Raw genomic sequence first — 16,467 nt, forward strand, 5'->3', positions numbered from 1 at the left:
GAGGAAAAAATGGTGAAAAGGTAAGAATTGTTGATGAATTTAATTGATGATAGTTCGGTGCATTGGGGTCAAAAATACAACTTCGCAGTGAAGGTATTTTTTAAGGTATGAAAATGTGTGAGAAAAATAATCAATCACTCCTGTGTAATGTAGACAGAGATATCTCAACCCTCGGGATGAGATATGTTTTAGGTTTAAANCCCCCCCCTAAATTAGTTCAATTGATGTTGAGTTCTAATTGGGGTTTTGTTCATAGTCAGATTATCTCTTGTTTTATATTTTACTAAGACGTATATGGTAATTATATTGGTCATTTGCAACATTTGTAAATAATAAAAAATCAAAATTTTCGTTTTAACGTTTATTTCATCTAACATACTACATATAATGAAATGTTGATATAAAATGCATTCTTACAACCATTTCAAAGAGAAACGTAACAGAAATGATTATTGTTAGCTGTGTAAATCACTTTAACAAAATATAAATGCGTTACATAATTACACACATGTACATGTATTGTCGACTGAAAATGACTAGGTAAAGTGTTGAGTCACACATGAGATAACAATGCACAATGAATATATCACGAAATATATATACCTGCATACACAGGTTGGTAACGGGATATATACGAACATGAGCGACTCTGTGAAGCTTAATTTAAGTACATCTTTAAGGAAGTTCGTTAATGGTTTTAACAAACAAGTTAAGCTTGATGAAAATAATGAAATAAACACAAAATTCGTTGTGCCATCTTAAAGATCGATTCCCGTTGACCTGCGGCAATTTCTAATTACTATTATTTTAAAAATATCAATCAAGTTCTCATCTCCAGAAATACCATTAACTGAAAATATTCTAAATATAAGTGGTAGAATAATTTCAAAAATACTTTGTTACCCTTCATGATATGTAGCATTAAAATATCAAAAATCGAGAACCCTTCATTTGAACGTAGATATTCTTGTATAACACAGAGAAACAATGTACCGCTGTTAAGTTTGAAGCCTGTCAAGTCGCCTTGGGAAATGCAATGGGTGAAAATAATGCTTAAAAATACCAAAAATATTGTTTTTCAAAAAATGTGTAAAATATGGAAATAGTTTGAATAACTAAATATAAAATAATCTTGATTATAAAGGCACTGACATAATTGTATAATTGGAAAATACATTCACAACAACTGGCATAGTATCAAGTTAATTTGGCACATTATTATAATTTGATTACAAATTCATCATCGATTTCAATCAATCGTTCATTATTTAACTGATCATACACGTACACATCATATTACAATCATGTTCCTGACACAATTATCTTAATCAGTTAGTTAACTACATCAGCTGTTCTAGCTTTTTGTACCGTTCACTCATACTCTGGTACATCTGAAATGGAAAAAATAAATAAAAATAATAGCATCAATCTACAGAAGTGTTATGAAAAGAAAACTGAACATATAAGAAAATACATTTGAAATTAACTGTTGTGGATTCAAAACAAATACTAGTACTGAATAACACATTTATCCGAAGTCGCCAGGAATTATGTAAAAGGCCTCTTCCTCTAGAATTGTTTTGCTCTATTTTTCCAAAATCCTGTTTTTTGTTTGTGATATATTCCGAAAGTCATAAGGTACGGGCCCCTAAGGACAGTTGGTAAAAATAATCATATATACTTTAGATTTCTGATTTTGGTGTAGTTTAATGATGTTTAAGATTTGTTTTGATATACACTCAGTTGCTGTTGTCATTTTGTATATGTTTGTCACTTATGCATCTGACCGTGCATACGACGAACACTATACCTATCTCTTAACATTGTCTTTCTCTCGTAGACTTATTATACATATTTGACAAAATAACGACCAACGATAAGCTATACATTTTGTATATCCACTTGTTTACATTATAACAGCCTTCGGTATTTACGAAGTCTATCATGTTACTTCTGTTTACACCTATATAGCTAACGCCCCCGAACTCACTGATTGTACACGGACAAAATTGGCGACTTCCTGTTTACCGAGGATGTCACATTGTGGGATAAACATTTTAAGGAACGCTTGCTGGTGGTTCTTATGCTATTTCATCTAAATGATAATTAGAATGCAGTTACTTTATGACTTGAGCCGATCAATATAGTATTCAACGTACTCGCGGTATCGACAGAAGTCAAGCAATAAAACTTTAGAAACTAATTCGACAGTTGTGTTGGCTAACCAGTTTTTATTTCCTCTTTACTGAGGTCACCAGGTCATGACAAGGTCACTCCAAATCCTTTAATTGTGAGTTTAAAGCATTTCAGTTGTCACCGCAAATCCACTTAGCATTTCCCTCTTTCTAATTTATGTTTGTAAAATATTTGGTTAGTTTGAAAACTTGTTTACTATTCAAAAATTTAAAACAAAAATGATAATTGGCTAAGCTCTGAAATAATGGACCCTTTATAAATAGATGTTAAGATTTGATCAAATAACAATATCAGATAATTATATATATAAGTGCTGAAGATTTCTTGCTGTTTAGACTGTACATGAACATGCATATACCCGGATTCTGCAGCAGGCATGCCGTAGGATAAACTGAATTGGAATATATCTTCGGTTGATAAGGGAATAAGGACTACTTGAAGACGACACTATTGGGACAAACCAACATTATGTTTACCTCAGATGCTCCTTTGCTGGGCGTTGCCACACACACAGGCTCTGGGTGGCCCTTTACGACATCGGAAAACTTCAATCCTGTCACACCTTCATACAGAGTGGGAAAAAAACCGAACATCTTTTGATTTCATAAAACTTATATAAAATATTTATACTAGCTACAAACAACGTAATGAAATAATAACCTTCTACTAAACTCCAAATCTCCTTTAAATTTAACAATTTTCATATTTTTGAGTGAATAGAGCTGATCTGGGTGGTTTTTTTGCATGCACTGCATACGCATTGTTTTACATTAAACTATTTGCATTTTTTTTTTATTCTGAAATGAAAATATTTGACGTCATTTCAACCATTCTGTGTAGAGTTTTTCACTTACACAAATAAAAGTAAACGATTGTTCTTCTTTCTGAAAGACATATTCATAGTAAATAACTATATAAACAGAGATTGTACAAAAACCCTGTACTTTTGAAAATGTTTCCAAATGGAAGTGAAATAGGTGCTAGTTTACCATGCTTTGCCCTGTAACAACCGCCGAGAGCTGCCGAGTTTGGAACCTCGGTTACGTAGACAGGAGCATTGAAGACATCAGACAAAACCTGGAAAACACATTTTTTTACGAACAGTGAGTCAGAATCATCTAATATCCTTGTCTTAATACTCATTATTTTAACAAAAAACATTTCAACGAAAAAAAACTTTTAATGAGGCAAAATAATTATAGCATAATAAGTTATTATTGGGTCAATTTCCACATAAAAGAAATCCTTGTATTAACTCTGATTATTTTTTCTGAACTCAGAAAACATCTTTTCTGTTTACTAGAAATAATGACCAATCTCGTTTATGCCTTCACGGCTTCATTATAAGTAATATCAATATGCTATCTCACCTGTAAAATTTCTTTATTTGAAGAAGCCCCACCTGTAGCTAAAACCCGTGTCTGGGGACCTAGGGCAAACACAAAGCAAACCTTGTGTCAGCTGATAACACATATGCAAGAAATACAGAGATACAAAAAACAACAAATAACCAAAGGTAGATCATTTTAATTCTTCATATTGTATACTGTATACTACTTCAAAGCATTTACTATAAAGCAAAACTTAATATACTTCAAAGTGTATACTGTATAATACATTAACCCACGATTTCATAAATGACGAACTAAGTTTAGTGTCAATATCACTTTGTGTTATTAATGTAGAGCTATATAATTCACTTTCTATGAGTTTAACTATGGTTTTCTCATGATATCCACAAATACTTCATGGTAGTTTAAAATGCACGAGTTCGTTTAGAGCGTAAAAACATCAGAGATGGAACTGTCCAAAATAAAATGTAAAAATAGGAATATATCTGCGCAGCATCACTTTGTTTTAATCACATGTACATGAATACATGAATACAAAAGATACTGACCAACACTCATTCCTCTGTGTTCTGCGTACATCCTTCTGGCTAAAAACTGACTCTCCAACACAGCTCGTACCTCTACTTCAGGTGAGAAACTGCCAACCTTAAGAAAACAAAGATGGCTCTATGTACGCAAGATCTTAACACCAAATACCAATTTTAGTACATTCAGATTTAAATCACACCGGGGTTAAAAAAAAAAAAAAGACCTAACAAATTTTGATAACAAGACAGCAGGAACTAAGGTAAACAAAAGAAAATTCTATTAACATGAATTTGAACAAACCTATGAAACCAACACCCAGTATTCCCGAAAGCTTTCTTCACGCACATGGCACCTGTTACGGTATCTCCCATCAAATCCCATTGAGATATCCCTAGGGTGTAACCCAATTCAGTACCCGAGTTATCATTTGAACATCTTTGATACTGTACATGTGCCATAATATTCTATCCCATTTATTTTAGCTCCTTTAAATTTGTTTGAGAAAGTTACCGAAATATCTAAAAAAAAGTCTTACACTTGACAAATCAAACTAAAAATGAAAGCCAAAGGATAATTTCCTGAATGAATGTGGGTCTAACTTTTGATTGCTTTCATTGCAATGGTCTTATAAATAGTACATTTAGCAATGACAATAAATTACATCGTTCACAACAACTTCGCATACTTATTAAGTGTACAAAGTGCCCGACATCTACAAGTATGCAGTACATTTAGGGGGTACATAATGTATATTCCTGACTAATATATTCACACCCAGACCGATACCTTGATTTTATGATTATTTCCTACTTGCGGGGTTTAACAATGAGAATTTAACACAAGTCGACACGTTGCCTGAACAAGCTAACAAATGTAGGTGGAAAGATTTATTTATTTTATTTAACCCATCAGAATATTTGTAACAGTAAGATTCAATGTGACTTGATTTAACTGCCGCTTCAACTATGGCTGTTCAGGGTGGGATAATAATCTTGTCAATGAATCAACGCAGGGATGTGAAGTCCACTACACTGTTCATCTGATCAATTCCTTAAGACGTACATAATCTATGTAACTGTTCTTTTTGCTCCTTATTTCCCGTTCAAACATATAACACTTAATTTGATGCAGACGATTGATACTAGTGCACTGTTTATGAGAACTGTCCCGAATGAAACAATATCTACAAAATTATTTAAACCCAATTTACACAAAAGTGTAAATGCTGTCTATTGCTATAAACCGCTCTGCTAATTATATAAGGACACTGATATTGTATAAGTCAAAGGGAAGTATCAAAAAAAGAGTTTTGATACTCAAACTTCAACAATGTCCTGTGAGAGAACATATATTTAGTAAACTAGTTGTGAGTACATATAGAATACATGTAGTAGAACATTTTAGACTTTAAAAGGTACTCTCCCACCTAAATGTGCTTGAATACAGAATCTGGATTACAATAATATCAGTTAAAATACCCAAAAATGTATAACCAAAACTTATCTAAAACCCTTAACTATAACATCTATTGCCCAATCATTGAACACCACCATTCAGCATTGTGGATTTTCACTGTTTTATAAATGGTTTCTTTAACTTTTTTTTTTTTATATACATTGTAAAGGTAATCATAAACTTTGTTTTCAAATATAAATGAGTTTCCTTTGATACAATTACTTTTCTCATGCAATGGTTTTCAATATATCTATTACTGGTAGACCCTAAACTTGTCTGTGCAGAAATAATGTACCTTCTCATCTTTGCTATTGAACCTTGATGTGCCCATTGCCAAAGGCTGGATTTCTGTTGCATCAAAATATATACCTGTACAAATGAAAATAAGAAGCATACATTCCAATAAGCAATTCAAAATAATCATGTCCTTAATATTAGAACTTTATAAATATCATTTTTTTGTGATCTTACATGTGACCATAGGGCTCCAATCGCTCAGCTGTTTTTGCAAGCTTGATTATTTGAGTAAATTGATAGTTTCCCTCGCCTGTGGACTACAGGATAAATATTCCGCCTTTTTGAATCATGGTTCAATTGATTAACATGTCTGATTTTGTTTCCTTTGAACTTGTAAATATATAATGAATGTTCATTTGTACAAGTATAATTACTTTTAAGAGTTTCTGTAATTCTTAGAGAGACTTTGTTTGAAGGTTTTAACATATTGGATTCCTGTGACCCTGAAAGGGGGTTCAGGTATTTGATTTGAACGATATTGCTGAAACATGTTCACAACTTATAGCTGCCAGGATTCCTTAGTTTAATGTTTACATATTTACCTGTAACACGGACAAGGCAAACTACAATAACGTTGGTTTGATGTCATATAAACTTGAGTATGAGCACGTGAACACTTACCTATGTTTCCATTGTTACCCATAGGTGTGTCAGCCAGGTAGCTAGAAAAGGTGTCCCAGGAACAACCAGCACTCTCCTGCTGAATTCTCTCCCTTGTCAGTGACCCATTCTTAAAACTTTAAACAATAAGCATTAACATAATTTAAATGAAATGAATAAATACTTACTAAATAATAAGCAGCAAAAAGTATTCTAAATATGTAGATGCAGATATCATAGGGTGTTATTTTTACTTTTTTTATACCTAAAAACATGAAATGCATTTCACTGTTTTCTCAAGGAAAGGAAGTTCCAGTATAATGTCAATGTGTATTATGCAATCAAGTGATCATAGTCAATGAATAAATTAATGAAATTCCATAATAAGTAGAAATTGTATGTTTAAAGCATTGTAAGTATTTTAGAACTAGCACTTACACAACAATTATACCAGTAAAATATTTCGCATTTCTGGAGAAATTAGCTCTTAAAAATAGGGAGGGAGTCTGTTAAATTATAAAAAAAAACTTGTTGTTTATCTAAAATATCAGGGGGAAATTTTAACCAAGAGACATACTCGTTGTCAACATAATAGACTGACATTTCCATTGACTGTTGAGCAATGAGGAAATGTTATGTTGTGATGTCAACTCAAACTTGGCTTTTGATTGATTGGTGTCACCAAAATACTAATTACAGTAAAAAAAACTTTCCATGTTCTTCCACAAGAAATGACTGTTCCACCATGTGATAAAACATTTTATTGAAAAATTATCAGAAACCAATTAAAACCACTCAATAAAATACAACATGATTTCTTCGTTATGAAAACATAAGGATTGAAATGCACATTTACTTACAAACGTATTATCAAAATGTGATATTGCCACATATCATAAAGAAGGTATTTGTAAGCAACTAAATTGTGGACCATCCTGACAGGCATTTTTATGGATGCAAACACTTGCACAAAATTATTCACATGACACTGTCGGCACACATCTCTGGATGTACATTACTTTTTGTTAACCTTAATTACTGTGCATGAAGACAAAATAACACTGACATAAATACTGCAATCTATTTCCAATGTACTTTCTATAGCAGACACATGTATAAGTAAGTACCCATATTAATTAATTCCAAGGTCAGCTGTTGTCAAAACATTGAAACAAGATCAACCTTAAATGTACCCAAAGCATTTGCCATAAATGAATTATTTAAGAATTCATGACCCTGCCCAATGGTGCTTTTCAGTATTTAAGACTGTCTTACCAGACAAGAGCCATGTAGTCGTTAGTGTCGATGGGGTTGACAAATATATGTCCCTCCAGACCTGCTCTCTGCTCAGTGAGCCACAGAAACACTGTATCACTGGTACCCAGGCTCACCTGTATAGTAAGGTATTTGTTAGTGTGGACATCAACAAATGATCATGTTTTTACCAAGAGTACCTGTACATATTTTTTGTAACAGCTGCCTTATTCTAAAAAGAGTTCTGCATTACGATACATGTGAATGTATTTTGTCTCAAGAGTTAGTGGTTTGGGCTTTAAGTACTGTGTAAATTAAGGCAGGCCTGACTGTGTTTCGAGTTTATACAAGAAATTTTCCTTTTATAAATCTTATTCTCTTATTGTTCTTTTTCTCTCTACTACTTCTCATTTTCCCATTACCTCCACAGAGCCATCAATTATATAATGAACAAATGCAAAGTTTAAGATGTTACCTATCTTCTTAAGTTTTCACATTTTTAATGCTTACAACTGCTGACTATTATATATTTTTTATGTCTCCTTTGATAGATTAATTCAGTATATTTTTTACCAAGAAAGACTAATCAAAAACTGTATAAGGGGGTAAATAAACGTAAAGCAATGGTAAAACGGGGTACATGTCCACTGTATATTAGAAAACAGGGAAGGCTGCACAAGATACCGGGAAATTAAGGGACTATCAAAAATATTATATCATTGATTAAACCAAATGTAACAGCTCTTCACTCCAGAAAGCTGCAAGCCTTACTGTTCTAAAGAAGTTAAAAGGAAGGAATTGATGTAGGACAGACAAGTTGTGTGCATGCCATGTAAGCTAAAAGTAGCAAACTTATGAAAAGTTCAGATCAATGAAGTAATTTAGAATACATTTACAATGCTTTCTGATTCACACATCTAGTATAGAAACATAGGTATAATTACCCCACATTGTACAAAGACTTACAATAGCATCCCCTTCCCTAGGTGCAAGTCCTGCCAGGGAGGCTGAAACACAATCAACAACCTTATTACTCAAAGAGGATATAACCTTAGCAAGTATAGAATAAAGATAACTTAAGTATACAGAAACCTGATATACTTTACGATAGAGAAAGTAGGTGCATCTTAAGATACAGAAAAGCAAATACAGCTCAAGATACAGAGAGTATAGGATATAGAAAGTAAAGGATACAGAAAGTATAGGATACAGAGAGTAAAGGATATAGAAAGTATAGGATATAGAAAGAAGATACACTGTAAGATAAGATAGTAGATAAACCTGTATTAGGATGCACAAAATATAGATACATGTACATATATTTACATAAGACTAATATATAAAGTTGAACACAATACAACTATATACCATGTATATATAGCATTTATTATACCTTTGTTTGAAAAACAAGATCACCGAAATAATAATCAGCCATCTGGTATTTGTACAATTATCAACATCTGTTTACATTTTCGTTTGATCATCACAAATGAAGACTCATCACTTTTAAACTGGTTTAAAAACAATTAGCTACATGTAGTTTTATCCCATATTGACATCTGATTACCAACATATCATACTTGTAAATTCTGAATTAGTAGCCAAAAGCAAATGAAAGGAACTCAAAACATTTGTTACATCTAGGTAGACTGGTGCAATCAGAATTAAGTGTTTTAAAGGAAACAACAACATTAGCTGCTACAGCCTGTTGGTATGAGACTGACACTCTACTGCCTTTGTTCAGCTGTTGCCACTAGACAATAAGTAGGAACATTGCGATGTTGAACTGAAATTCACTGAGTAGGAGATATATCTGGGTTGTCTCCCTTCAGGTCACAAAGATTCACTGGAGACTAAATGGTGGTCCCCCTTGAGCTAGATCACCCACTGAAGATTATATTACTTACCTGGGTTGTCACCTGTGAAGGCCACCACTTGACAAGCTGGGGAAAAGCTGTATCTATCTACAAGATACCTGGACACTTTACCCTGAAAACAGAACACTTGAAACATAAATATATCTGGCTGTGATCTCAATTTTGATACTCCATCGATCAAACAATGCTTTATTTACTACATGTGCCTGTCTGATTCCTGGCAATTAATGGTCAATATAAAATCTCTTTCTTTTATATGTTTTAGAAGGAGTTTGATTTGAGCAGATACATTACAGTAAAAATCTTTCAGATGTGAATAATAAACTGAGAATAATTTTAAAACTAATTTCAATGAAAAACCTGGGTTGCAATAAAGGGAAGTTTATAAGAACTGGTTTTCACGGTATGTATTAAAAACATGTACAGTAATACACTACAGCCAATGCCAATTATTGTAATATCTGATATTATAATGTCTTAGTTATTTTTGATACATAAAGTGTTTAGTGGTTAAAACACAGTTATGATTAGAAGGACTGAAATAAACTTACCACAACAGTACAGGAAGGAACTGGCTCGCCTAACTTCAGGGCCAAGTCATCCCCACATGCCTATCAAACACATTTGTTACATCAATAGAAACAATTTTTAATCAATCAGCTGATCAAGTAAGATTGTATATGCTCAAGCAGAGAGAAGGGAGGAGCTTCCGTTAAACCGTAATTAACTGGCTATCCTGTTTAAAGTCTTTCAAAGAAGAGAAACTGTTTGGTGAAATCTAATATTGTTCAAATAATCCTTTCAGAGATACAAATATGTAAGTGGTTAATAGTTGTAACACCATGGGCACTTCCATCTGTAATATGTTTTAGTGTTAAATAGACTCAATCTTGCACCTGTTAAAGTAAAGGGCCATTCAATATATCTGTCAGGTACTGAGCCCCTATCATCTATCAGACAATTTCTGTATGTTAACATAGATATATATTTTTGGCAGACAAATAAAAGAGGGGAAGTAACTCTAATGAATGAGATTGAATAAGCACTTTCCCTATTTTTTATGGATTGAGACTCACAACTGTTCACATCTTGTTTGACATTAGAAATCAACAGAACTGGTTTTATCTTGCTTATTGTTCCAACTGCATAGAGTAAATATGAAACTATTTTATTTAAATGTCTGTTTTGCCATATTTAATTAAATGAAAAATTGAAGTTTCTAAATATACATATTTTTACACATATCTGATATATACTCAATATGACATCAATATATATATATGTAACAATCGTGTGAATGATACATGTGCTTCTAGCATCAGGAAACAATTTTTATAAATAACTGTTTCCTTCCGTTTTATTTCTGGTAAACATTTAAGACAAGCCCCAACACTGTTACTTAAAAACAATTTACAAGCATACCTTTAAACATTCAGGGGACCAAGACTTGTTGACAATGTCCAGAAGGTTCATACCGGACCCATCACTGTAGTCTATCGGTGCATAATCCCCACAGAATAGTGTTGCAGCAAAACTGCTCACCAGGGAAATCCTCTGCAGTTGTATAAAATCAAAAACAATGTCTAAAAGGTAAACAGCACTTCATTTGGACATACAAGTAGGGGCAGTTGTTCTTCTAATTTACTGTAAAGAAGATTATTCATGTTATACTTTCACACAGTATTTTTAAAATGCTTACAATGAAAAAATTTGACCTAGAATGTGACTGAGATACAATGAATGTCATTGACGAATGGTGGTGTTTATTTTGCACTGGACAAATGATGTTAAAAATAATAGGATATCAATATTACAAGAATTTATGGCTGATCACAAAAACTTCTAAAAGGTAAGGATGGACTGAACTTTGAAAATACATAGCACATGAGTACTACAATAACTGAAAGAAATGTACGGGTCTTGTGTATGACACACGTAAGTTTTTTAATGTATGTGATAAGGACCAACTGAAAAACATAATTGTTTTGGTGATAGGTCTTTTGAAAAAAATGCAGTCCAGATGGAGGAGTGGTTGTATTTTTTCCTGGATCATTCATAATAATGTTCTCTATTTCACAAAATAATAATACTTGAAAGTGTTCTAGGCAACGAAAACATTAATTACGAGCAAATTCCAAAATGTAAGGATGGTTTTTGAATTCTAAAATGAAAACAAAAGGTGAACAATTGTTGTCTTCCTTATAACAGAACATATAAACAAGAGTTAGGTCCCATGTTATGACATCATTATCAACATTTGGAACAAATAATTGGTTTTGATATGTATGTACCTCTGTTTTAGCATAGGCATCACTCTGGGTTTGAGATATCTTCATTATCTGATTTCCTGTATATCTCTCAAATCCTCTTGCTCCTGTGATTTCTGCAAGGCGCTGAATAGGGTATTAAGCATTACAAATTAATTTATATATAGTGTTAAAAAGCATTTTGCAGAATGCTAGCCAATGCATGAATTCCAGGTTCATTGTAAGTTCTGGTTACAAAACTTAACTTTTGATTTACAATGTAGCTATTATATATAATTACACACCCTTGCACGTCCATGTATGACCATAGCTGTCAATAGGACGTAAAACACAAACAAACCAAACCAAAACATAGTTTTATGAGCTAAAAGTGTTATATATCGGCTATAAACATGAGTTACCATAGGTCCTCCAACAGCAGTCTCTAACTGTCGACATTGCTGGGTGGTACTGGAGTCCATCCATATTGGTGAGTCTGTCACACTGAAGCTATCCTGTAAATCAAAATTTAGATATACATGTACTTAACATATCAATACATAATCTTACAGTCTTGGAGAGAAAAAACCCACTACTGTACAATTCAAAGCTAACCTGCCGCCCCTAATCATCCATATATATTACTCCTATAACATAAAGAGGCCGCTGGTCGGCCCTTTTTCTATCGGATATTATTTTGCCGACTGCGACACACGCCTGTCAAAAGTATCTCGCCGTGTAAACCTCTTACATCGATGGAGTACCATATATATATATATATATATATGTACTCTCCCGGAGTCATGGAAACAACATACCCTTTGGACATTTATAATTACTGGTAGTGAATTTGTAATTAGCTGCATGATTAGGTCAGTCGCTAAAAGGAAATTGATGGACTATTGCGCATGTCTGGACAAAACTTGTCATTGGGGAGGGGAGTAGATAAAAAGTTTCTTTATTTCTACTTAAATAGCCTGTAATAGTCTGTTCATGCTGGTACATAATTGTATCCGTATATTATCTAAATCTGCAAAAGTACTATTTCATACATGTATCTACTCATTATCAGAATCTGTTTTCTAATAAATGTGCACAACGAGTATCTTCATGCACCTGTATATTATCTCAATCAGTTACCTGTACAATGTACTTACATACTACAGAGTGTCTGTTACAGTTTGTGCATTGTTTTTCAGGCTGGGTGCCTGAACAATAACCTAAACTATGGTACAATCCGTCTGTACTCCTGTATAGTATCACAAGACCTACAGATGCACTTGAATATCACTATGATGTACCTGCAGCTGCTGATGTAGTGGTTTGGCTGGATCCAGATGCTGCAGGGTATCTCTGGCTCCAGATTTCCAGTACACACTGCCATGTTGCTGTCAAAGATATACAACATGGTCAAACAGTCAAATCATCACGCATAACTTTGTTTCCTAAAATTGGAATTTTAAGGAAATATTCAGCTAATGTTTGTAAGTCAGCTGTTATACCTTATCTCAGTCATTTCACTGAGTCATACCTCACTACACTGGTTCAAAGAGTAAGGTATCAATATTTTGGTAATTCAAGGGCTGTCATCAATAGACAACTCTTTTAAAATCAAGTATAACAAATGAAGCAAAATTACAATGATTTTACATTTTTTTTTTTTATTTCAACACACCAAATATTAAGAATCTCCCGTCTGAATATACGAAAGGAAATTTTGAAAGCTTCCCAGTGTTTCCTGATAAGGGGAAATTGGGTGTTGCTGCAGAATGTTAGAAATAAAGGGAGAGTGAAATCTCCTTAAGGGAAAAAAATGATGCAGGTCCACAGTATTTATATGGATTTGGTAGGGTTTTGTTTGGCTTAAAAATTGTTTTGTTGCATTTCAAATTTCACTACCTTTATCACAGTTGTTCTTTTTAAGACATTTGATGCTTTCAGGAGCTAATGTGTGTGAAACATTTAAACTTTCATATCCGATAGCTGTAGTCAAAATTGGATTTTTGTTTTAGAGATACATGGGTTGGGTATCACTGTTTATTTTTACTTCAAGGAGATATATTTAGACATAGAAACGTTTTTACCTGTCCTGCTCCAGATATTGCCACAACTTTGGAGAAATCAAAACTGCTTGCTTTCAATTGGTCCATCAGGAGATCAAGAGCCTGCAATGAGGAATAGTCAAAAACGGTCAAATACAGTACCAATGAGACTTTCTTATTATATATAATAAATATTGCTTTTTTTCATTACCGGTACATGAAATCTCTGCGATCAGTCAACCCATGGTAAGTAGATTGAATGTTGCAAACTAAGGCATAATGTCTCAACAAATAAATTACCATGCTTAAAAGTCATGTTACTAAAAAAATGACTTTTACAATAACATGATTATATGCATTAACTGCTGAATGCACATAAAAAGGACACATAGCTTAAAACCTTAAATTTTCAAGTCAAGAAGTCTGACTTTAAAAATCTTCTATGTTTCTTAAACCACCTAACAGTTTCTTTATAGACATTATTACATGGTATGATCAAACTAAAGGGAAACCTTACCAACTTTTTGGTGAGAAATTTCATCTCAATGTTCAGATAAATCTTTGTAATTACAAACATTCTCCTACAAAATGCTGGAATAATGATTTTTTTTAAAGCTATCAATATTTCTTATGTTTGCAGAAAATCCAGATTAAGTGCATTATTCTCCCAGTTGATTGGGAGCAACCCCATTCAAATAAATTTACCAAAAAATAGCACAATAAGGATGCCACTTTTTTAATATTTTCCGAGTCTAATACTTTATTAAAAATATGTAACAGGGTGTGCTATTTTACTTACCTTGACCCACATGAGAGTTGGTGCAGTAACTGTGACTTTATCATTGTGGATGTGAGCTCCACCCTGAGTCCTACACATAAGAGTATACATTTTTTATATATATATGACACAGATTTATATTCCAAAGTCCAGATACATGTATTAACAATGAGTATACATGTGTGTACATTTATAAACATGTATGCACACAATGCTAACATAAAGGGAAAAACAAAATTTAAGATTTTCTTATCATATCCCACAAATGAAGCTCATTGAATAAAGGTATAGAATTCAGAAAAAAATTATGGGAAAACATTTTTTAACTAAGAAAATCATTTTGAAAACAAATTAGATGTTACACTTACTTGAACTCTGGAAGGTCTGTATCAAATTTAACAGCAGCTTCATTTAAAACCTTGGAGTCATCATCCACTGCGATTACTTTTATCTGTAATATTATACATGTATAACACAATCAATAGCATAGCTGCAGCTTTAGGCTATATTTACCATACTATACTAGTATGTACTGTTAGTGCATGTACTAGTACTATTGACCATAAAAAAAATTGCCAAACAACAATATATATTTTTTTTTGTGTTATTTCAACAAATGCAGATTTTCAATTAACATTTTCCTGATTAATATATATGATGCAAGCTAATTTCTGCATACTCGTAGATCAGAAGTTGGTGTACAAAATGTATCTATACTGGGAGATAATCCATGACTTATGCTTCAACTTACAACTGCTCATTTCAGCTGCATTTCGCACCAGCGATTTGATTCTAGTCATTGTATCTGTGTAGCATAAGCCAATTATGATTATTGATACCGAGGGCTTTTCTCATAAGCATATCTAAATTGAAGCCAATTAAATCGATGTAGCCACACGTGTGTAAAACGAGCTCCAATCAAACTGATAATGCTCTTCTTATCAGCGAAAGCCCGGTCAGAAGTGGGTCACCAAACTGCAGAGTGATACCGCACAGATCTACCTGTGTAAAGGCAAATGTACGTAAACATAAATTTTAGTTGCACTAATAATAGCAGAAGGTGTCTGTAAGGTTGTCATTGTTTATGCATTGTCAAATTACCTGTTGTGTGCTAAAATCAAATCCGAGGTAAACACCGCTCCCAGTTGCTTGCGCCATTTTGTGGGGTCAATAGGTCAGATGGCCGGTGTTCATGCAAATACAATCCCTCATTTAATAGATACCGGCGGTGTATCAGCAAACAAATCACCTTTTCATTTTGTTTCTCTTCTATTTTGATCACATGGTAACGCGTATTTATCGGTTAGACGGCCAAGGCAAAAGCGATACGCATGTAATGTCAAAGTTAACTTTTAAACATATTCAGGAACATCAATGGAGAACCGTAACATTTCTTAACTATAATTTACAATTACTTATGTGGCATTTACTTATTAGAGTCCAATTCAAGTCTTGACTGCGAATCAATCATAACCTTTGTCTTTTGCTCAATGTCCCATCGTTTTCTAAATTGGTTATACATGTTCTAAAATCTATGTATTATAATACTATTTTGGATATAGTATAAGCACCAAAATTAAGGAGTTTTTTTTCTAAATTAAGAGTACTTCGGGCAAATTAAAAGAACATTGGTTTCATTTTAGAAATATGGCATTGCTTTTCTTCTTCTTTTTCTGGTATTTCAACCTAATAAAATAAGGCTCTGTACAGTTAATCGGATTTTCACACCATAAAAAATAAGTCAATTATATCAAATTTATTTATCAATTCCAGTACATTAACAAGTGAATGGCTATACTTACTTATGGTTGAGGGTTCGAGTCACGACACGGCACTGTGTTG

The 16,467-nt window shown here is 33.1% G+C and overlaps 1 protein-coding gene across 1 annotated transcript; it reads right to left on the reverse strand.

The window, feature by feature from the left end:
• Positions 1 to 352: 352 nt before the first annotated feature.
• LOC110449222 (xylulose kinase-like) lies at positions 353 to 16,246 on the reverse strand. Its single transcript, XM_021495940.1, has 19 exons — positions 15,727 to 16,246; positions 14,994 to 15,076; positions 14,647 to 14,716; positions 13,890 to 13,970; positions 13,107 to 13,193; positions 12,228 to 12,320; positions 11,851 to 11,952; positions 10,982 to 11,113; positions 10,111 to 10,170; positions 9,590 to 9,671; positions 8,649 to 8,689; positions 7,704 to 7,819; positions 6,450 to 6,565; positions 5,827 to 5,900; positions 4,097 to 4,193; positions 3,567 to 3,625; positions 3,186 to 3,273; positions 2,673 to 2,758; positions 353 to 1,391 (listed from the first exon to the last, which is right to left on the reverse strand). Exons 1-19 carry the CDS (start codon positions 15,781 to 15,783, stop codon positions 1,341 to 1,343), a joined length of 1,575 nt encoding a protein of 524 aa, XP_021351615.1. The 5' UTR covers positions 15,784 to 16,246; the 3' UTR covers positions 353 to 1,340.
• Between the last annotated feature and the right edge of the window lie 221 nt (positions 16,247 to 16,467).

This window comes from Mizuhopecten yessoensis, unplaced genomic scaffold, assembly GCF_002113885.1.
Source record: "Mizuhopecten yessoensis strain PY_sf001 unplaced genomic scaffold, ASM211388v2 scaffold4535, whole genome shotgun sequence".
Lineage (NCBI taxonomy): Eukaryota > Metazoa > Mollusca > Bivalvia > Pectinida > Pectinidae > Mizuhopecten > Mizuhopecten yessoensis.